At 55.3% G+C, this 22227-nt stretch overlaps 1 protein-coding gene across 3 annotated transcripts in view; it reads right to left on the bottom strand.

The window, feature by feature from the left end:
* ATP13A4 (ATPase 13A4) overlaps nucleotides 1-22227 on the bottom strand; it is a 47331-nt gene that overhangs the window by 5756 nt on the left and 19348 nt on the right. For 2 of the 3 annotated variants that reach the window (XM_072996397.2, XM_072996395.2), the window contains exons 6-24: nucleotides 22080-22149; nucleotides 17126-17260; nucleotides 15822-15894; nucleotides 15166-15297; nucleotides 14159-14332; nucleotides 12094-12251; nucleotides 11374-11562; nucleotides 9922-9983; nucleotides 8808-8958; nucleotides 7474-7563; nucleotides 6154-6307; nucleotides 5194-5305; nucleotides 4349-4473; nucleotides 3683-3852; nucleotides 2467-2592; nucleotides 2109-2188; nucleotides 1639-1681; nucleotides 977-1086; nucleotides 631-727 (exon numbers count right to left, since the gene is read on the bottom strand). In XM_072996397.2, coding sequence (XP_072852498.2) covers nucleotides 631-727; nucleotides 977-1086; nucleotides 1639-1681; nucleotides 2109-2188; nucleotides 2467-2592; nucleotides 3683-3852; nucleotides 4349-4473; nucleotides 5194-5305; nucleotides 6154-6307; nucleotides 7474-7563; nucleotides 8808-8958; nucleotides 9922-9983; nucleotides 11374-11562; nucleotides 12094-12251; nucleotides 14159-14332; nucleotides 15166-15297; nucleotides 15822-15894; nucleotides 17126-17260; nucleotides 22080-22149 — 2251 coding nt within the window. Of the gene's footprint in view, nucleotides 1-630; nucleotides 728-976; nucleotides 1087-1638; nucleotides 1682-2108; nucleotides 2189-2466; nucleotides 2593-3682; nucleotides 3853-4348; nucleotides 4474-5193; nucleotides 5306-6153; nucleotides 6308-7473; nucleotides 7564-8807; nucleotides 8959-9921; nucleotides 9984-11373; nucleotides 11563-12093; nucleotides 12252-14158; nucleotides 14333-15165; nucleotides 15298-15821; nucleotides 15895-17125; nucleotides 17261-22079; nucleotides 22150-22227 lie in introns of those variants that run through there. The other variant, XM_072996399.2, reaches the window with a different exon arrangement.

Genomic DNA, 22227 nt, shown 5'->3' with positions numbered 1-22227 from the left:
TCTCCTTCCAGCTCCCACATCCACCTGCCAGCCGTAGGTTGCAAAGAGGGCATGCATGCCCATGGGCAGCATTGTTCAGAAACATGGCCCAATAAATTGGGGGGGGGGGGAGGTAGTCACTTGAGTGGGCATTTGCAGGGAAGAAGACCACCCTGAGTCCCTTCACTGGGAGAAAGGTGGGATAGAAACGAAGGAAGGAAGGAAGGAAGGAAGGAAGGAAGGAAGGAAGGAAGGAAGGAAGGAAGGAAGGAAGGAAGGAAGGAAGGAAGGAAGGAAGGAAGGAAGGAAGGAAGGAAGGAGGGAGGGAGGGAGGGAGGGAGGGAAGGAAGGAAGGAAGGAAGGAAGGAAGGAAGGAAGGAAGGAAGGAAGGAAGGAAGGAAGGAAGGAAGGAAGGAAGGAAATTTGCCAAACCTGGTGCCTGCAGCTGACCACTTCACTGCTGGGTGCCAACAGAGTATCTGATGCTACCAGAGTTCAGAGTGGGCCCCCTCCCTTAGTCAAAGAGCCAAGTTGGAAGGAAGGGGCCCTCTCTACCTGAGGGATGGGTCACCTGCCCCCTGTCACCTGCCCCCTGCAGCTCGAGCTGCCACAGGAGAAAGCGCCCGCCCTGGCCCGTCTCCGTGACCGTACCCAGTAGAGCAGCAAGACTCCCACGTACTGGATGATGCTGTAGAGCACCATGTACTTGAAGGTGCAGAAGGAGGTGACGAGAGCAGCTCGGCCTTGCCTAGATGGGGTGGAGGTGGGGTGGGTGGGAGAAGCACAAGGACAAGTATGTCTAGGAGGGCTGTCAATAAAAACGGTGCCCGGCCACGTTGGATCACACAATCAACTGAGGAGGAGGGGGAGAGATGAAGGAAGGGCTCAGCTGTGAAGCATCCCAGTTGCTGAGAAGGTCGGCCCTCCATGCCCCCACCCCCCCAAAACAAAATCCCCCCAAGCCAGCCAGGCTCCAGAGACACTTCCGGGGACTCACTTGATCAGTTCGGGGACACATTCTATGGTGGGGGTCTTGGAGGTGAAGGGCGAAGCCACCGAGGCCTCCTGCTCCGAGAGCGAAATCCCGGCATGGGCCACTTTCAAGGCCTGGAAGGAAAGCTCAGAAGGTGAGGAGAGCAGAGCCACCCTCGATGCCCAGGAACCCCGACCCCCCCCTCCCTCCACACCCATCCCTGTTGCATTTGCCCCCCCCCCCGGCCATCCCCTCCTGCCTTGAGATCGGGGACGTTCCTGGAAGACAAGGGTTTGGGCCGCTACTGACGGACGTCCATCGGACATCCAATTATTTGGGAGGGGGGCAAGAACCCTCCAAGCACCCACTGCAGGGAAAGTGGAGGGGGGGGCTGTTTGTGCCCTTGGGCCCCACTGGCAGGATTCCCTTTGGACCTGATCCAGCTTCACCCCCTAGGCTGCCCAAGGGGATGGCTCCATAGAGAGACCCGCCATCTGGCCAAGGAGGGCCGGAGGTCTGCTCGTGTCGTCAGGAAGGGGGTTGAGAGCCCCCTGTTCCTCCCCCTCCCCAGAATGGACCTGCCAGGGGCAAGAGGGCTCCCAAGCCTGTGTTCTTAGGTGACAGACAGTCCTGGCACAGAAGACTTGACTCTCAGGAGCATTGCTGAACAAGACTTCCACGCTCACCCCACAGTCATTGGCGCCGTCCCCACACATGCCCACGAAGTAGCTGGAAGGCAAAAGAGAAAAGGCCGCCGCTGTGAATCCAGGTGTGGGTCGAGGGGGCTGCAATCCCCCCAACCCTCCTGCAGAGCTTTGCAAAAATAATCAACCTCAGCGGGTGGCTCGCTCTGCAGAAAGTGAAGCCCAGGCCACCTCGGGCACCATCTTGATCTCTCCGGCATGCCTGTGGGCCCCCTGTGGACCCCACATCCACCCTTAGAGGGAGGGTCCTCTGCTGTCTCGGAAAGGACAGGATCCTGCCAACTGGGAAGCCTCTGAGGGGATGGAGTAGGGGGAGAAGGGGGTCAGGGGGAGGAGCAGCCATGGGGAAGGTTGGCAAGGAGGAGAAGGTCCCCTGCCGAAGTTCTGGCAGCCCCAAATATCTCCTTCCACAAACACATCTCTTTACTCAGGCAGGTGTCCAGGTTACTCACTCCAGCTTCTGGAATTCTTGCACCAGGCTGGCCTTCTGAGCAGGAGACATCCTGGCAAACACGGTCCCATGGAGGAGAACCTGCAGGGAGAGGCAGGGGAGAGGAGGAGAACCAACCCCGGCTGCCCAGGGAGCTCAGTGGCCTGAGGATGGACAGGCGCCCGGCCGAGGGGCTGTCGAAGGAAGGGCCGAGGGCCGAGCCAGGCGGTGGGCCTCGTGAAGCACCGTGTCTGTTGTAAGTGCCAACTAGAGGGGGCCAGAGGTCTGGAAGGCGCACCGCGGCTCCCTTGAGAACAGACCCGCGGGCTGCTCTGCCGCAGGCGGCACCTGCAGGAGGGCCAGCCCAGCCCTCGACTCACCTTTGGGAGCAAGTGAGGGAAGTGCCGACCGAGGACGTCGTACGACCAACCACTCAGGCAGAAATGGAGCCTGCCGCTGCTCCCAGGGTCGGGGAAAGGCCCACCTTCAGCCTTGGGGTGGCCCTCCTGCCAAAGGGAAAGGGGGGAGGAGGTCATCTCCTGCTTCGTTGGGGACTCTCCTCCCTCCCCCCAGAGCTCGGCCCCCTTCCTGGCAAATGCTCGCCCCCTCCTGCCCCTTCGCCCCAGCCTCCCCCCCAGACATGCAATCTGGACCCTAAGAAGAAAGGGATCCCTGGAGGGAGGGAGGAGAGGGAGGGAAAAGCTCAACCCAGGACAAACCAACCCTCTGCTGTCAAGGGCATGACGGACCCACCGAGCCTTTCCAGGGGCAACTTCACCATCCCTTTCTCTCTGTGTTTGTGTCCCTGACCTTCTCTCCTTCTCTCTCTCCCTCTCCCGCTAGACAGATATTGGGCAACTAAATGGACAGGAGACAGGAGCTGTCCTTGGGGGGGGGGGTGCCCATTTCCCTGGTTTCTCCTGCCTTTCCAAAGTGCTTGAAATGAACATTGTTTTCATGTTATGGTTTATCTAACACCATTTTGATATTATAGTTCATTGTGGGTTTTTTTTTTTACTATTATCTGGGTTGTCGGGTTTTTTTAACTTTAATTTTAATTTTTAACTTTAACATGTTTGGTGAAGCCACCGTAGGTCCCTGCCTTGGGAGAAAGGCGGATAGAAAGGAAAGGAAAGGAAATAAGTGAATAAAGCAAACATGAACAAATCCATCAAGTAAGCAAGCCAGCAGGAGGGAGGGGGTGCACTAGCTGATCTCCAGGACCCCCATCCCAATTCTGATTCTCTGAGCCACCCTGAGACCCTGCGCCCGCCTCTCCAGACCCCTGAGCAGAGAGGAGGTGGCAGGGCAGCAGCAGCCGCCCCTGGCAGAGAGAGGCGGGTGAGGCCTCTGAGCCGCCAGGCGCCAGTGCCTGCTGGGTGCCTCTGGCTGCTCTGATGTTTCTTGGCTTCCACTCTTTGCAGAAAAAGTCCCCACCCAGAGCCGAGCTGGAAGGGCAATTAGGGGTGGGTGGGAGGGAGGCCGAGGGGCAGCTGCTCAGAGGTTTTCTTCTTCCTCCTCCTCCTCCTCCTCCCGGTGGTGGTAGTGCTTGGGCACCCCTGCTCTCCCGCCTGCCCAGTAGCCTGGACCGCTCACCTCCACCCCACTGAAGCCACGCCCTTCCCTCTCCTCCAGGAGGTTCCAGGTGATGGAGGCAGAGGGATTGCCCTCTGTCTGGGCACTGGCCTCAACGAGGACCACTTTGCTTGCCCGTGGAATCATGCCAGCCTTTCGGGCGACTGTGATGGCGGTCTGGATGTTGTCCCCTGGAAGATCAAGCGGGAGAGAGAGAGAGAGAGAGAGAGAGAGGTGGTCCTGGACCCCCCTGGGCGATGCCAAGAAGGCTGGAAAGAGGGCAGAGTCTGGGGAGGTGGGCGAGCGGGTGGGAATGTCCCGAACGAGGCTGGGCAGCCGCCTTTCCTTACCCAGCCCAGGACATTTGGCTGCCTAAGGCCCCCCCAACCCTCATTCTGTGCACAGAAGCCAATGGTCCCAGGGTGCGGGGGGGGGTGATAAGCCCTTCCTTCAGCTGGGTGGGATCTTCTAAGGCTCCTGAGGACAGAGGGCACAGAGGGCTGGCCAGAGGGCAAGAGCCGTGCCAGCGTTTTGCCACGGAGGGCTCAGCACCATCTTGCCCACCAACCGTGGCCACTTCCCCTGAGCCCCCCCCCCGGGCACTCCCTTGCTGTGTTGGCCTTCATCAGTGAGTCAGAAAAAGCCCTCCATGCGGGGGGGGAGCAGGGGGGAGGAATAGCAGCCCACCTGTGACCATCACGCTCCGGATGCGGGCGTTGCTCAGCTCCTCCAGGACCGGCGTCGTCTCGCTCTTCAGCCGGTTCTCCATGACCAGCAGGCCCAGGAAGGTCAGGTCCGACTCTGCCTCCTCTCTGGGGCAGAAGGGTCAAAGTGTCACTCATCCCCTGGCAGAACAAAGCCACCCTAACCCTTCCCCGTGGACACGTCAGCTCTCCAAAGGCCTGGAGAGGCCAGCAGCGCTGCTCCCAACCGGGCAACTCAGGAGCACTGCTGGATCAGGCCCGGGCAGCCCCATTGACCAAAGCATCCCCGTCTCCTGCTCGGTGCAGCTGGTTGGTTCAGAAGCTGCCCACGAAGGGGGCCAGAGGAAGGGAGGCCTTTGGCTCTCCATGGCTTGCTCGTGGGGCTTCCCAAATGCCACCAGGTCAGGGATGTATGTCCATTTTTGCACCTCTGCCTCCAGCGTGGAGCCGCCTGCATTGACGCCCTTGGCTTCAGAGCTACCCAAACCTCAGAGTCCAAGGCAAACGAGAAAGACCCGTGTCACCCCCCCCAGGAAACCCCTTAGCATTGCTCCTGCTTCCCAAGGGGGGGGAGCTTGGACTTTGCTGCCGGGAGCCACGCCGTGGGTGTGCCGGTTGGCTCGTCTCCCGCCTGCACTGGCAAGCCTCCGCTCTGCTTTCTGGGGGCCTGAGGACCCCCCTTTCTTTCTTACAGGAAAGGGTCTTTGCAAAGGAAGGGATGCCCATGCCTTTTCCCAAGGCCACCTGCGGCAGGTCTCGATCCCCACCTTCCGGCTTCTTCCCCCCCACCCCCACCCCCGCCACAGGTGCAAACTCTTTCCCCTTTACCTTGACAGGGATGCCGCTTCCACCCCTGCGGGCAGCGCTTTGTGTCCCAGACCAATGACTCGGAATCCTTGCGATGTGTAGAGCTGGAGTTCACGGGTGAAACTGGTGGGCACTGGGCAGAGCGGGGTGGGGGAAGAGAAGAGACCGTCAGGCTCCCACGGAGGGAGGGGGCTGCCCCGAAGCAAATGCAGCAGAAGGTCCTCGTGAGCTGTGGCCCCACAGAAAGATGGGAGAAGCACCTCAGTGTGGCTTCGGAGACTGGCGCAGGGCGTTCTTTTTTTGGGGGGGCAGCTCCACTCCCACCCGGCTGCAAGCAGGATCATAGGGGATTGGAAGACAACAGGGCAGAGCAGCCAGACAAACACGGGTGGCCTGGTTCTGCCTCTGCCCTTCCGAGAATGGTTTGGGAGAGACAGGAAGCTCCTGAGCTGGCCGGGCTGGTGGAGAGGTCACCAGGGCTGGCAAAAGGCCACCAGAAGGAAGGATGGCCAAGGGTGGGGTGGGGGTCTCTCCTCTGGGCATTCACACAAAAGGGAAACCCGAAAGCCAGTCCCTCAAGGCAGGGCCTTGTCCGGGGTGGCTCCCAGAATGCGGGATGCTCTCCCTCGAGAGGTCAGGCTGGCCCCCTCCTTCACACCCCTCTGCCGACAGCGGAAGACCCACCTTTGAACAGCAGCCTTTTGACCATCACGACTAAATCCCTGAATGCCATTTCTTAGTTAAGGTCGATGTTTTCATTGTCCAGTTATGTTTTCATCAGTTTTATAGCTTAATTGGTTTTTAATGTGAGAGTCATTGTGCTTTTAATTCTATCCTTCTAAGTACTGTGATCTGCTTTGGGCCCCCTTAACGGAAGAAAGGTAGCCTCTAAATAAGACAAATACGTGAACGGGGCGTCAGGAGGGCTCTGTGCTGAGGCCAACGAAAGGAGCAGAAGGTGGAAAAAGGAAAGGCCGTTACCTGTTTCTGGCCGGCAGAAATGGACCACCCTCTCCGGGGCTCCTTTCATGAAAACGTGGCGGCCCCCGCTGAACTCCTGCACAACGGTGGACATCCTTTGCAGGGCTGAAGAGAACGGGAACTGGCGCAAGATGGCCATTCCTCCCCCGGCCACCTAGGGCAGAGAAGCAGGCGCTGGGCTCTGGCCCAAGGGCTCCAGGCCCTACGGACCCCAAAGGGCCAGCATTTCCCCAGCGCGGGGTTAGTCTGTGGAACTCCTTGCCCCAGGATGGGGTGAGGGCCTCTGGCCTCTAGAGGCCTTGAACAAGGGGGTGGGATGGATTCCTGGAGGAGAAGTCCCAGCCACGATGGGGATCTAGTATAATCTCCAGGCTTAGAAGGAAGGGACCTCCCAAGGTGAGATGCAGGGGGATCAGGGGGATCAGGAGACCGGTCTCTTGTGGTCTCCAAGAGGCATCTGGTGGGGCCACGGTGAGAGACAGGATACTGGACTAAGAGGGACCCTTGGCCTGATCCAGCACAGGGCTGTTCTTCTGAGGTCCTTAGGTTCTTTCCACCGGAGAAAGGCCGTCTTGCCCAGGACGCATCCTGGTGTTGCTTCTGCCACCAGCATTCCCCCGTTCCCCAACCCACCCACCCACTCACTCACTCCCCCACCCACCGAACTCGGAGCGCAGTCGGTGGGCTCCCTTTCCCCTGTTCAGGGGAGGAGAGGATCTGCTTAGCTTTCCGGATGCAACTATGACCGCAACAGCCCTCCTGCCTTTCTTTAAGGGGGAGGCAGCTGCTCCTGCCGCAGGCAGGCAGGCAGACAGCCGGGACCATTCCTTGAGCTTTCACGAGGGACATGCATAGGTTCCCAAACTTTTTTGCCCCGTAGACCACTTGCCAACTTATTTGTTTTCCGTAGACCCCCTGCCCCCTGTAAAGCTTTGATATAAGTCTAAATTTGTACCCCTATTTTTTTCTCTCTCTCTGATGTGGACCCTCTGCAAGTCAACCCCTGGGGGGTCCATATAGACCATTTTGGGAACCTAGAATGTGGGCAATCCAGTACAAATGGACTTTTTGGACTGGTGGGCTAACTGGGACACTTTTTAAAATCCCCAGATATTCTGCTGTGGTTTTTCATCCAAAACCATATCCCCATGTGTTGAGAAAAACTATGCCTTCGATGTCAAGTGAGGGATTTAAATATATATTTTGAAAGCACTACAGTTTAAGCATGCAATGGGAGGGAACCGAGTGCCGGTGCAACCGTGTGGCCCGGTTCAGCTGCCCCTCCAGCCCCATGGCTCAGCGGGAGGCAGCAGGGCTCACCTGCTCTGCTTTGGCTCCTGGGGTGATCACCACGGCGTGGGCCCAGTCTCCACCTCTGCCCTCCTCCTCCTCTTCGGGATCCTCCATTTCCTGTTGGTTTCAATGGGGGAAAATATTCTTCTGTCCTGATAGGGTTCCTATCCTCTGGGTGTGTTTCAGTGTGAATCAACGTGGAAAGTGCATGAGAACTGAAAGAATTCCACAGGCTGATGGGATTGGTGTGGGAACCACGCAGCCCCTCCGTCGTTGGAGAGCTGCAATGTCCAGCACGCCTCATGTCCGGCTGCGGCTGGTGGGAGTTGTGGTCTCAAAACATTATGTCTTCATCTGTTGCTTACACTGGTCAACCACACCGATTAGTGCTGGGTGCTACTACTTCAAAGGAACCTAGACATAACATAACACAGACCGCTCCTGATTTAAAGCTTCAGGAAGGACCGAGGCCCATGAAAGCCAACCCAGGAGGAAGGCAAAGGCTCTCAGCACAAGGACCAGCGAGGGTCACGGCCCAATTAATTCGGGAGAAAGCTGCCTTTCTATTTGACCGTATGCAAGTGTTACCTTGAGTAGGCGAGAGGGACCCCTGTGGCCTTGAAGGACCGGTGATGCAAACCAGATAAAGCAATACCGTAGATTCGGCTGAATCAAATGGGTGAAGGAGGGAGGGGGAAGGCTTCCCATCTTCTCAGTCAAGCACGTGGCTCAGAAGAACTGCTTTCCTGGATTCGACCAAGGCCCAACCAGCCACCTGTGGGTTGCCCACCCACATCTGGAGACTCCAACCACCAAATCCTGGGCCTCACCCTTTGCCGGGCCAAGGGAAGTGAACGCTTGGTCTGCTTCATATGGTCTCGGCAAAGACAGCTCTGGAGAAAAGCCGGGGTTAGGAAACAGGCAGGAGGGGCCGGTGGGCTCAGGGGACAGGGGCTCTCTGGGGCCGAGGTGGGGGTGCCATACGCTGCCACCCCAAAGGGCTTCCGTGTGCCCTGTGTGGGTTCCGTACACAGGCTGGTCGCCTCTTCCCCACTACCAGACCTTGGAAATGCTGCTTCCTAGAGATTACAGGGATTACAACACAGACACACAGACACACAGACACAGACACAGACACAGACGCACACACACACACACACACACACACACACATAGACCTTGCCTGGGGAATTTCTGGCAACAGTTGTCCCTAAAAGTAGGATTCTTGACATCCGCCCCCTCCCCAGGGTTCCACAGTGCCCCCCCTCCCCTCTGCCCCCGGGCACCCACGTCATGCCAGTCCCGGTCCAAGGGGCCGTGAAAGGCAGGAAGGCTTCCCAGCAACCGATGCGGAGTTTTACCCAGTGAGTCGCCTCAAACATCTTCAGGTCGAGCGGATCTCCCTGGATCTTCCCGTCCACCACCACCAAGGAGTGGCAGCTGGCCATGGCCGCCCATGCTGGGCCCCAAGGCAAGGGGCGGCCGGAGGAGAAGCGGTGGGCAGCCAGGAAGCTGGCGGTGGAGAAAGCAACAGTTAACCACCCCTTGCTGAGAAGGGCAAAGGGCCACCCCCCCCCGCTGTGCCTTGACCCAAGAGAGCCTGAGGGAGGGTCTGGGGGAGCCTGCCCAGCGGTTTGTGAGAGACTTTCCTCCCTGAATTAAAGGGCAGACCCCTTGCCGCATCTTTTGGGGTGAGTGAGGGCCCCCATTTGCCTTCCAGGCAAGGCCTCCTCTTGAAACATCATCATCATCATCATCATCATCATCATCATCATCATCATCATCATCATCATCATCATCAAAAACAAGCCAACAGCAACAACAAGAAGAAAAAGCAAGAGGCCACCTGCCCACCCTGCAAAGGCCATTCTCAGTCCCCCCCCTCCCGCCCCCCCCGGTCATTCCCGATTGCCCCCTCGGCCTCTCCCTGATGGAGCAACCAAGGCAGGGAAGAGGCCGCCTGCAGGCTTCCCTGTAAGGGACGTGGAAGATTCGGTGGCATTTGGTTTTCTTTCTCAAAGGGCTTAAGACTGCCGCTGGAAATTGGCTCTTCACACAGGAAGCGCTGAGCCTACGACCGCTCATGGGCTTTGGAGTCACGAGAAGCGGAAAGCGGCCGAGGCTGGAGGCTTCCTGCAGAAGGGCTGGGAGACCCGTCCCCAGAAGCAGGACTTCAGACTGGGGGTGGGTGGGTTTTGAACACTCCGCGTGATTAGGTGGGTGGGTGGGTGAGTGGATGTCTCAAGGCGAGCAAGACCTGGAAAGAGAAGCTTGCCAGGGTTTAAGAGAATCCGGGCTACAGATGTCCGTCCATCCAGGCTAGCCTGCACTCTTGCGCTTGTGCACCACGGATCCTGCAGTTCATTCAGACAAGAGCGGAGGACCAGCCGTCGCAAAAGGCAGGCAGGCGGAAAGACGGATGGAAGGACAGACAGGGAGGGAGGGAGGGAGGCGGACAGACAAAGAAGGCTCTACCTCTTTCCTTGAGCCAGGACAATCCCCCAGAGGTCCAGCCCATCTTCTGTCAGGGTGCCGGTCTGTTTGCGGGCCCACGGATGGATCAGCCGATGCCAGAGCGGAGGGAAGAAGAACACCGAGAGGGAACTTTAGGAGGAGATCTTCCACAGGAGAAGGGAGAGGCGTCTGCTGGGCTGTGCAGAGGCGGTGGGAGGAGGAGAGAAGCCCCTTCCAGGGGCCGTCTTGCCTCCAGGGTGGGAGCAGGGATGAGTTCGGCTTTCGGGCAGGGCTCCGGAGAGTATGCGGGGCCCCTTGGATCCTGGCCCCATTGCCGTGGATGTGCCGTCCTCAGCATACCTTGGTCTTCCCACCACCACCACCACCACCCAAGCCGGAGGGCCAGTGCGGGGCAGGTCCACCCCGCCATCATCCCTCCTTCTCTTAGCCTTCTACAGCCCAGGTGGTCCTTCCACAGGCCACGTTCCCTCTCAGGGAGTGTTAAGTTAAGAGCAGGCGCCGTGAACTGCGTTTGGGGGCACAAATCTCAGCACCTCCAGTGGATATCTGGGTGGTGCCCTCAGCCGATCTCTCCTGCCCCCTCAGCATCTCCTTGGATCAGACCCTCTTTGCCCCTCTTTGCCCCTCAACCTTTGGTCCAAAAGAAGGTTCACACACTCACACGCACAGAGACACATACAGAGAGAAGGGGAGGGGGTCAGCCTGGCGCTTTGGAGCAAAGGTGGCATCGGAGGGGCCAGGCGGAGGTTTCTAAAAGCTACAAGTGATGGAGGAAAAGGGGCCCAAAGGCGTTGCCTCCCCATGAGAAGAATGCCAGGACTTGGGGGTTTCATCCCTCGACCCTCGAGTGGCAGGAGATTCAGAACGGACCAAAGGGGCCCCCCTTCTTCACATACCCCATCGCAAGCCCCTGGAGTTGCTTCCCCTTGGCTTGGGGACTGCCCTCCATCCAGACAGCTTCGTGGCACAATAAAGCAAGTCCACGTGTGGGGCAGTGGGGGAGGGAGGGAGATGAGCAAGGGCTAGACTTTGTGATTCTGCCTCTGGGGTCCGAGGCCCCAGGTTTCCAAAAGACGGCTGTGGGGTTCCCAAAAGTCCCTGACTGACTGACCACAGTAGGAAATGGGATGCTGGACAAAAAAAAAAAAGGCCCTGGGCCTGATCCAGCAGGGCTCTTTTCATGCTCAAGGTGCCTAAGCAGTCACTCAGTCCACCCAGCAGTTGGAATGTCTGTGAACATCCTGGGTGCAGCCAGACAGAAACGAAGGCAGGCAGGCAGTCCCATGAGATCCAACATCCAGCCGGCCTCTGCTCTGCCCCTCCTGAAGCAACTGAAGTGGCCAGACACCCCCACCCCACCCCACCGTACCCCACCCCTCCCACTACCTCACCCCCCTCCCCACCTGAGAGAGAGAGAGAGAGAGAGAGAGAGAGAGAGAGAGCACATGGGACCTTGTCAAAGCAGAAGAGGTCTAACTGGCCGCACACGTTGATCCTTTGGGGGCTGATGCAGAAGATGCCTTTTCTCTGCAACCGCCTTTGGGCGTAAATGATCCCAGTGGTCAGCGCAGCCGGCAAAGCCGGGGGCACGGCGATCGTGATCACATCCAAGGCCTTCTTCACCACCTCCCCAGCCTCTTCCTGGTGGACAGAGAAAGGGAAGGGGGTTGGGGTTTCTGGCTGTCTGGATGTGATGGGTGGGTGTGTCCCCATGGCAAGGCTGTGTGGGTTGGGAGTTTGGCATTCCTTCCTTACACCCAAGGAGCATCCCTGCTAGAAAGTTCTCCAGCCAAACTCGGTGCTATCCACAGGGCAATGACGGGATCCCATCAGGTGAGGGCCAGGGGGACGTCTCTCTAGTGGAACCCCTCCATGGGGCTGATCTGCGGCTTTCCTCTGGAAGTTCAGATTCAAGGGAGCTCCAGGCCCTACACCTCCCTTCTGCCCCTCTGCCCTTGGCATCATATCCAGTCCAAACTCCAAAACTCCTGTGGAAATACAGCAAGACTTCAGATGTGGACACTTGCCGTGGACTTTAGATCTGTTGGACGTGGAGGGGAAGCTTCCAGGAATTATGTTTTTCCTCTGCTGGGGGACTTGGCGGGCCTTCTGCCACGGGCTGCCCACACAGGCCACTCCCATCCCACCCGACAGGCCCCCGCAACTGCTCACCCCATTGAGCGCAAAAACACAGACGGTGTAGATCATTCCGACAGCCGCGATTCCTATGAGGCACATGAGAAACCGCAGGGCATCTCGGTAGAGCCGGAAGTTCATAGGCTTCGGGTAGAGAATGGATCTCACCAGATTCCCCTTGGCTGTGTTGAAACCTAGAAAGGCAAAACAAAACCTTAGCAGGCAATGGGAACCCCAAAGGTCAGCTAGCAGAGTATGAGTCTCAGCAGACACAAGAAGCAGGGAAGGGCTGAGGGGGTGTCAAGGTTTGAAACCTTGTCAGTCTAAGAGCTTAGAAGTGATTCAGGAAAATGTAGGAAAGAAGTTTTAGAAGAGGTAGCCGTGTGAGTCTGTGTTACCATATCAAGACAAAGCCAAAAGACTAACTGGCATCTTGAAGACTAACTGCTTAGGTCTAAATGTGAGCTTTCCTGGATCAAGTACACTTCCTCTTATGTTTGCAGGAAAGAAGTAATTTTAAATTGCCTAAAAGCAGAAGTCAGGCAAAAGTGTGGCTTGATTTCATGGTTTTCAAAGCAACCCACCGCTTTCCAAAACAACCAGCTTGTTTGGGAACAAGTTTATTGATAAGATAGCATGTCAGAAGTATATCATTCATAGCATGCCTGTTTTTACGACAAAGCATAAACAATGAAGTAATGTTCTGAAGTGTTGAAAGGGGAGGAAATGAGTGCAAGTTTAAAATTCTGCTTGTCGTGTGCTTAAACGTCTTGTCTTGTGCTTTAAAGGAGGAGCACATCATGGGTGTATGTCACACAAGACTGCCATCCATTGACATTAACAAGAATTGCAGCCATCGGCCGGTCTAACCGTTCGCCAACCCTGCCCTCCACGAACCCTGGCATCTGCCCCCTTGCCACTGAAAGACAAAACAGATTAGATCAGAAAAACAGGTATCTGCGCCAACATGGAGCTGGCATGGTCACTTCAATGAAGACCTGGAGGGGAGCAGCAGCCCTAGCTACCTGCCACCCCTGCAGAAAACCAGAGAAGCGGAGCCATTGTTTACGCTTCAGATTAAAACACATAAGATATTAATACTGTGGAGATGAGCCAGCCAAGCGTCCCAGCGATTCAGGCATCATCACAAGTCCCTTTCCCAATTTGGAAACAACCCGTTGTTCCATATCCAGTTCTAACTGTTGCTTCCTGTCCCACATATAGGTTTCTCAGGAGATAGACAAGGTGGTCAGGCGCTCACATTTCTTTAAGGACTTGCCATAGTTTGTTGTGGTCGACACAGTCAAAGGCTTTTGTGTTATCAATGAAGCAGAAGTAGATGTTTTTCTGGAACTCTCTGGCTTTCTCCATAATCCAGCGCATGTTAACAATTTGGTCTCTAGTTCCTCTGCCCTTTCAAAATCCAGCTTGTACTTCTGGGAGTTCTCGGTCCACATACTGTTGAAGCCTACCTTGGAGGATTTTGAGCATGACCTTGCTAGCGTGTGAAATGAGTGCAATTGTGTGGTAGTTGGAGCATTCTTTGGCACTGCCTTTCTTTGGGATTGGGATGGAGACTGGCCACTGCTGAGTTTTCCTCTGGTTGCTCTCTTTCTAAAGATGTGCCCTCTAGCCCCCCCCCTCCCAGCTCAAACCCAGCACCCGGAGAGTGCCCTGGGGAGGCCGCCTCAGCTCACCAGAGAGAGAGAGAGAGAGAGAGAGAGAGGGTGCCTTTCTCTGTATTGGCTGCCAGCAAATGCACATTTGTAGAAGGCAGATATGGAAACTTTTGGAACCCAGTCGGAGACCTGTTCTCCTCCTGTGTCCCTGAATGGAATTCCTCTTATATTGCTTCTTTGGGGTTTTGGGGAGGGAGGAATTACCAGCCCTTGCAATCTTTACTTATCTGAGTAGTCGCATGCTAAGCACTGAGTCATGGCACGTCACCTCTATTCATTATTGTGACTGAATCCCTTTGCGAGAGAAAAGCAGCACAGAAACAGAAGAAACAAAAAGTCAGAGTTTCTTGTCTCCTTGACCACCACCAACTCTTGCCCTCCTCTCACCCCTCCGTGTCCCGGTCAACAAGTCATCCACCCACCGGTCCGGAGAACCACTGCCTTGGCAGGCCCGTCGCCATCTCCCCTGGCCTGGACAATCTCAGTCCCACAGAAAAGGAGGTGCCTCTTCCAGTCCTCGGCGCGGTTCGTCTGCCAGGGCTGAGCATCCTTGTGCGCTCGGGGCAAAGGGGTCTTGGCGACAGGGATGCTTTCACCTAGAGGAGACCAGGCTGTGTCACAGGAGCCCCCCAAGCCAGTCTCCACCCCATCGGCTCCTGGGCTGAGGAAGGAGAAGGAAACGCCAACGGGCCTCCACTTTGGAGGGTCTCTTTTATTTAAAAAATAAAAATTAAAAAATGGCTTGCGGACTTTTCTGTTTCTCAGCCCACCCAGACCTGCCCTCCCCAATCTCTTCTAAGGCCAGCCTGACCAGGCACCTTGCAGGCCTTGAAATCTTGCCTGGTTTTGATTCTCTCCTTTCCTTTTTCCAGTCTAAGGATAGACTTCCTGACCCTCCTTTGGGGATTTTGTCCAAGGACGGCACAGCATTTCCTTTGTCCTCCTTGACTGTCAACAGCTGCTTCAGCCCCTCCTCAATCCAGCTTCTAGACCTGGGATTCTTCCAGGAAAGCAAGGATGGGCAGGGGGTCTTGCTGGCCACTAGAGCAACAAGTCCCACGTGCGAGGGTCGGGTGGGCAAGAAGCTCCGGAACTCGAGAAGCAGAGGCCCTGGGTGGTGTGGGGGTGATTCCCACAACGCTTCTCCTCACCCTTCTTCCGTCATTAACTCCCAATAAGAATGGGCTCACAAGGACAAGGGCCACCTAGAGTGGTCGCAATGACCAGATAGGCAGGGTACAAATAAAATATTTTTTAAAAAATTAAATTAAAAATTAAGGGCAACAGCAGACTCCGGAGGGAGGGGGCATCTGGCTGGTTGCCCTGGTGGACAAGGAAGGCTGGACGGGAGAAGGGGAAGTTGGTTGGATCCAGCGGCAGCCCCCTTCTGAGGGCCACCCTCTCGGGGAAGCGGGACCGAGCGCCTTACCGGTCAGCATGCCTTCGTTCACCGTGCACTGGCCGCCGATCAGGAGGGCGTCACAAGGCAGGAGGCTTCGGCCACCCCCCAGGACCAGCAGGTCTCCGGGCACCAAATGGCTGGACTCCACCTCCTGGACCCCTGGCAGCAGAAGGGGAGAGCCCGAGGTGCCCTCGGCATTAGGGGGGCTGGGGAGAAACCAGCCGGTCCGCGCCGCTACGCTCCCCCCTATAGAGAACCATCTCTCTCCAGCAGGAGACCCAGGACTGCTCAAAAGCGAGGCTGGCCTGACCCCGAGGCCTCTGGCAGGCGATGCTCCCGGATGCCCCCCGGGTGCCAGGGGCCCTCCTCTCTGGCCCGCTCTGAGCCCTCCACCGTCCGGCTTTGTCGGGTTCCCTTTTTGAAGGCTGTCGTAAGCAGCCTTTCAACAGGGGGCTGACGTTAGTCTAAACTCTGGGTAAGAACCACCCACATCCAAGAGAAAGAAGAGGGAGACCCACAGCCTATGGGACAGAGGGTGAAATCCTGCACTCTGTTCTCTCAAGCACCCGGGGAATGTGGATTCCAGCCTTACGTTGCTGCCCATTTCCTGGGCAGGGCCGACAGGTGGACTGGCAAGGAAAGGAACCGGCAGAGGGCGTTCCCTGATAGCCCTGGGCTCTCACCTGTCTCTCTCCTGCAGACCTGGACCAGGATACTATTATGGGATGCCACCAAGTGGTGCAGCTTCGTGGATTGCTGTCAAGTAGGAAGGAAAGATGGCACGGAGCCACATCAGTGGGCTGGATAAGGAGGAGGCCACGCAAGTGAAAGCTGACCCTGCTGTGCGAGAGAAATGGGGCGAGTGCTTACCAGGCCAGATGCCTGGGATTGGGCTCAGGGCAGCGTTACTGAAAACGAAGCTGCCTTTGGACCTTGACACTGACCGACTCAGGAAGAGGAGCAGCAATTTAAGCACCTGTCTGGGTGATGCGGTGAAGGCAGCCCTTCGTCAGAAGCAGCTCTCCTTTCAGAGATAACAGACGCTTGCTTATCCCAGCATTAGCTTTCCTTGCCTTGGGGTGCTGCAATTCAGTTTGCTTTTATTTTGTGATCAGCATCCCATTTCCTTAGCAGGAACTTCCTGTGCAAGTCTGATTACTCAGGCATGGAGCTTGGAAGGAATTGCGTGCCTTGGAGGAAACACATGTGTCTTGCTTCGGTTTTGAAGCTGCCACCTCTTAGACCTTGGCCCTCAACCTCCCTTTTCCACCTGGTCTGGATCTGGGTCAAACCAGCTTACTTAACAGAAGCAAAGAAAAGAGAGGGGATCTTCAATCCCATGCCATGCATTTCACCATTTGGGGGGGGGGGGCGCTCAGGGACAGAGTGTTGCCTTGAGGAATCTCTGCCTGAGAGTGGAGCAACTCCTGTGGCTTCAGGCCATTCCCCCCCCCTTCCCACCCCATCCCCAGGGTGCCCTCCTCTCCAGCCTCAGGACTTAGCGGATAACACAAAGCTATCCAGACGGTGGTTGTGAGGACTGGAAGAGCAGGGCTACTCTCTGGGGCTCAGCATTGCTCCCGGCACCGATCCGTTTGTCCCTCCCAAGACCTCTACGTAGGCATGAAAATGAGACCCAACCTCCAAAGAAGCAGAAAAAGGCTCTTCTTCCATCCAGATGTTGATAGAACATAAAGAGAAACATTGCTGGGAAAACCCCTGTTGCTTTTCCAATGGCCAGATTCAGGGGCTGCTCTGCCTCAGGGGCCTGGAGCAAGGTCCCCAGACCGGCACCAGCGCTTTTGGTGGGTCACGTCGGGAGAGGGCAGAGGACCGGAGGGATGTTTTGCGTGGCTTCCTCAGCCGGGGGGGGGGGGCTTCCAGATCAACAGGGATGGGTGTCAGAAGAAAATCAGGGGGGCCTTCCCAAACAGAGCTTCCTGCACCCGCGGGGGGTGGGGGGCGTGCGTGGGTGGGGGCTCCTCACCTTCCTGAGGTCATACACAGTGAGCGAAATGGAAAGGAGGGACATGAGGATGATGGCTACAGAGTACTCGATATACTCCTCAGCAAACCACAGGCAGATGCTGAACAGCTGGAAGACGTAAAATGGATTGAGGACCTGGGGAAGCAAAGAAGGACACACAGAGTGGCTTAGGGAGACAACCGGGCCTTCCTGCCAAACACCCCCACTCCTGTGTGTGTGTGCGCACGCACGCACGCACGTGCACACACACACACACACACACACACACAGAGAGAGGGGGGACTTTCCATGCCGTTTCAGCACTCCACAAGGCCCAGACAAAGAGCACGCCTTGCCCGAGAGGGTGGCGAGAGGAGCTCAGCGCTGGGAGCACTCGAGACATCCAGCCACCTCCTGTTTCAATGTTCCAGGAAAGCTTTGCCTTTTCCGGGGGGGGGGACAGGCGAGGGGGAGCCCCCTGGGTCCCTGTGCCATGTCCACCCCCATTTGAAGGTTTCCTGATGTGTAGGCAGGTGTGAAGCCTGAGAGAATTTGACCTCGAGGGCTCGTCTTGGCCTCCAGGGAGCAAGGGGTGGGGGCCTCCGAAAGGAGCTCTCCAGGGTGCTGCCGTTTCCTGAACTGTGGGACTGCTCACACGCAGGCTGGTTGTCCTGCCTGGAAGTTTGGTCTTGCCTGAGGAAGTTCAGAGGGAACCTCTGTGACATGAGAACTGGAATCCAGCAGAGGGAGATCCTGCAACGGAGGGCCCCTTGCAACCTGCAGGCAAGTTGCTTAACTGCATGGCCCTGAAAGAGTCGCTCCCCTGGGGTCCCCCTGTGCCAGCTGATACTTCGCTCTGCTCAGTAAAGAGAGCCCTAGATGCCCTTCATGCCCTCCAACGGGACTCTATGAGTGGAAGGAGCCGTCTCCACTGCAAGAGCCTCGCTGACTCCTTTCTAAGGAACATCTGAGGGACAGCTCAGAGATAGAGGGCCATCAGACAGGCATATTGCTCGCTATTTGGTTTGCTTTTGGTGCGGTTTGGTCCACCCTACTTGCTGGCCATCAAATGGGTTTTCAAAGACAGACGTCCATCCTGACTCTTTCACAATTGGCCTTGCTCTTTTCTGGCACAGAGCTAGGGCTGCACTTTATGTGGTGCGCATGGGAACACTCCTGATTATCCTGTTCTGTAACCCATGTGGTCAACTGACTCTCAGATAGAACTGTGGATGGTGTCATCTGAGGTGACAACCCTGTGATGTGCTCAGTGGATTGAGACATTAAAAGTGAAGATGGGAAGAAAAACCTTCTTTATTTTTCTTTTCCTTTGTTAAAAATATTTCCCTAACTGACACAGCGCAGTTCTAATATACTGGAGGTGTCTTTTGCTACAATAAGTATAATGCTCTATGTGTAGCATACTAGATTGATGCATTGCTGTAGCGCTATATCACTTACTTTATTTCATGGGGGAGGAAAGGAGGGGAAGTTGCCATGGCCCACAGGCGGTGGAAAAAGGCAGGGGTGGGAACGAGGGTTGAAAGGGAGACAAATTGGAGTGATCCGAAGAGCTGTCTGGATCCCTTCTCGCAGGAAAAGAAATTGTCTCCCATGTGAATGGAAGGATTGATCAAGTGCAAAATGCAACAGATTGCACCAAAAATAAGAACTTTCCCAGTGCAAACCGGATCACTCTGACTTCCCTCATTCGGTTGTGCCCTTGGTTGCTCCTTGAAAGGACTGCTTGAAAGGAAAGCTGTCGGGGTTGCTGGCTGGCCCCGAATGCAGGCACCGGCTTCTCGCAAGGCTATCAAGGGCCTCCATCTCCAGAAGCCTCTTCAGAAGCAGAACTTTAATTAAATGAACCAGCAGATCCAACCACCCCAAGTGGCCTGTTGAATCTGTTCCAAAAAAAAACACCTTTATATAAGAAGTGCCCGCTAGCAACTGTGGTTGGGCCCGCCCAGTGAGAAAGGACAAAATGTTCTGTCTGGAAAAGGCTAAAGCTTGTTGATTAAGCTGTTAATCTGGCTGCTAGGAGCCACTGCTTCTGCAGAGCATTTGAGAAGAAAGGATTCAATCCAGGGCTCTGGCTACCCTCAAGGGGCTGCGGGCAAGATCCACCGCCTGGGATCTCTCAGCTGAAGCCCACCAAATTCTCCTGTTTTCACTGGGGCATTGGCAGGAGAGCTTCCCCCCACCAGGGCCATTCCACCCTGGGGGGTGGGGGTGGGGTGGGGTGGGACAGAAAGGACAGCCTTCACAGCACTTCAGGGACGGACGAGGTGGAAGCAGAGGGCTGCCCATGTTGGGAAGGATTTTGCAAGGGAACCGAGCACCGACCGCTCCTCTCTCTGTCTGAGACCGAGGCAGAACCCCAGAGGGAGGAAATGTATTCCTAGGCATCTCCTCCTGACTCAGATCTGCCTGGACAACCTAGGTTTACATTTTTCTGACATTTTCAGTGCCCCCTCCCAGCCTTCTTTTGAAGGGAGGGGACACTTTGGGGGTGCCTGTCTATTTTGCTGGTTTGAACAGGCAGAGGTACAAGACATCTCGTTCAGAAAAATGGTATTTGACTAAAATGCCTTTTTTTATCTGCAGGGCTCCATAGTTTGGGACAGCACTCCCTGATTCCTGAAAGCCAAATTTTGACTATTCTGAAAACTTGAAACTCAATTTGGCAACAATTTTGATTTACCAACCAAACAAACAAAACAAACTCAGACCTCCACTTTGCACTGTCTAGTATATCCTCAAAGATGATCAAATGGATTCAGATTTAGTGTGGTGCAGGTTTTCATGAACAAGGAGCACATTTTCCAGACATGAGGACCTCATGCTCACGGGGAACCCACAGAGCAGAAAACCTTTCACACCTCCTCAAACTGGACATGCCAGAAAAAAAATGGTCTGAGATGCTCTGGAGTCTGAAAGGCTGCCAAATACCAAATGCCAGGCTTGGAATCCTAGAACCGTCGAGCGTGAAAGCACATCCATACCTTCAAGCATCCCTGGAGGGTGGCCACCCAACCACTATTTTAAAAAATCTCCCATGGAGGAGAGTCCACCCCTGACTGAGGCCACCTGTTCTCCTGCCAAATAGCTTCTACTCTCAAAAAGGTCTTCCTAAGGTTTTGGCCATCTCATGAGAAGAGAAGACTCCCTGGAAAAGCCCCTGATGTTGGGAAAGAGTGACGGCAAGAGGAGAAGGGGACGACAGAGGACGAGATGGCTGGACAGGGTCATCAAAGCTACCATGACTTTGACCCAAATCTGGGAGACAGTGGAAGACAGGAGGGCCCGGCGTGCTCTGTCCATGGGGTCAGGAAGAGTCGGACACAACTTAACAACTAAACAACAACAACAAGGTTTTGGCAAAGTCTCCTTTCCCATAATTTGCAACCAGTACTTGAGGTCGTGCTCTCTGGGGCTTCAGAAAACGAGCCTGCTCCGTCTCCCGTGTGGCTGTCCTATTATCTCCCAGTCTTCTTTTCTCCAGCCCAGACATCACCCAACCTGCTCAAATATTATTCACAAAGCTTGGTTTCTAGACCTTTTGCCACCTTGGAGACCCTCCTCGGGACACATTCCAGCTTCTGCTGATCTCCTTCCTAAAGTGTGGTGGCCAGAACTGGACACACCTTCTCCCAGGTAAGGCCTGACTGAAAGCAGATGAGAACCGTAGTCCAACTTCCCTGGATCTCAATGCAAGACTTCTGCTTATGTGACCGGCCACTGCATTTGCTTTTTTTGATGCCACACCACCCTGGAGACTTACGTTAAGCTTGCAGTTTACTAAGATGCCCAGATCGTTTGCACACAGGCTACTCCCAAGCCTGATTTTGCTTTTCCTAAATGTGTGCATCTGATTCTTTTCCTGCCTAAATGCTGGACTTTATATTTGTCTCTATTAAAACAGATTTTGTTTGGGTTTGCTCAGCTCTCCAAGCTGTTAAAATATTTGAACCTTGATTCTGTCTTCTGAAGTATGAAATGCCCCTCTCAGTGTGGCGTCATCTGAAGAATATGGTGAGCCTACCCTTGCCCAAGCCATTTGTAAAGTTGTTGAATAACTCTGGCGGCAAAGCACAATCCTCTGGCACTAGTCCCCCCCCCATGTGACTTTCCTCAAAGATAACAACAATGAGCCATCAGCAGGGACTCCAGGTCTGGCCTATCGGAGGGCTACAAGGCCTCCTACCAGGAGCATCGCCTGACCCACATTTTGCTAGCTTGGCCACCAAAATATCATGGGGATCTTGTCCAAAACCTTGATGATGTCACAGTATCCTGTATCCGCAGCATTTTCCTGATTGGCTAAGCTTCTAACTCTATCCAAAAATAAAATTAAAGCAAGGAAGACTTGATTAGTCTGGCATGACTTGCTCGGAGAACTCCATGAGGTCTCCCTGACATTGCTGTGCTCATTTTTCTAAGTGTTGAGAGATGGTGTGTGGAATGGCCTCATGGCACAGCAGATAAACTGCAGTTGTTGTTGTTGTTGTTGTTGTTGTTGTTGTTTAGTTGTTAGGTCATGTCTGACTCCTCGTGACCCCATGAACTAGAGCACGCCGGGCCCTCCTGTCTTCCACTGCCTCCCAGAGTTGGGTCAAAGTCATGTTGGTCGATTCGGTGACTGCAGTACTGCAACCAAAACTCTGCTCATGATCTGGGTTCAATTCCAGGTAATCAGCTTGAGGTTCACTCAGCCTTTTTTCCTTCTCAGGTCAGTAAATTGAGTACCCAGGTTGCTGGAGGGGTGGGCAATGTATGCATAATTAAATTTCAAACCACCTAGAGAGTGCTTTAAGTGGTTATGGGGTGATCGATAAGCAGCACGCTTTGCTTTTTGCTTTTAGAGCCTTTTTCTGTTGTGCACACATGTGGGGCCACCGGTGGCCCAAAGTGTTCTCCTGCCTACGACTCAAGGGACGTGGCCCGCCAGCCCAGACTCCAAAGCAGAAGGTACCTCTTTGATGAGCAGCTTCCAGATGGGTGTGATCTCCACGTCAATGGTGTTGGCCCCACAGATGATCTTCCTGAGGATGGGCAAGTGAGAGATGGGGACCTGGGCACCCGCCCTCGATTGTCCCACATGAGAACAAGGTCTTCCCATC

This window comes from Pogona vitticeps, chromosome 3 (assembly GCF_051106095.1).
Source record: "Pogona vitticeps strain Pit_001003342236 chromosome 3, PviZW2.1, whole genome shotgun sequence".
Lineage (NCBI taxonomy): Eukaryota > Metazoa > Chordata > Lepidosauria > Squamata > Agamidae > Pogona > Pogona vitticeps.
This window is presented reverse-complemented; position numbering and strand designations above follow the sequence as displayed.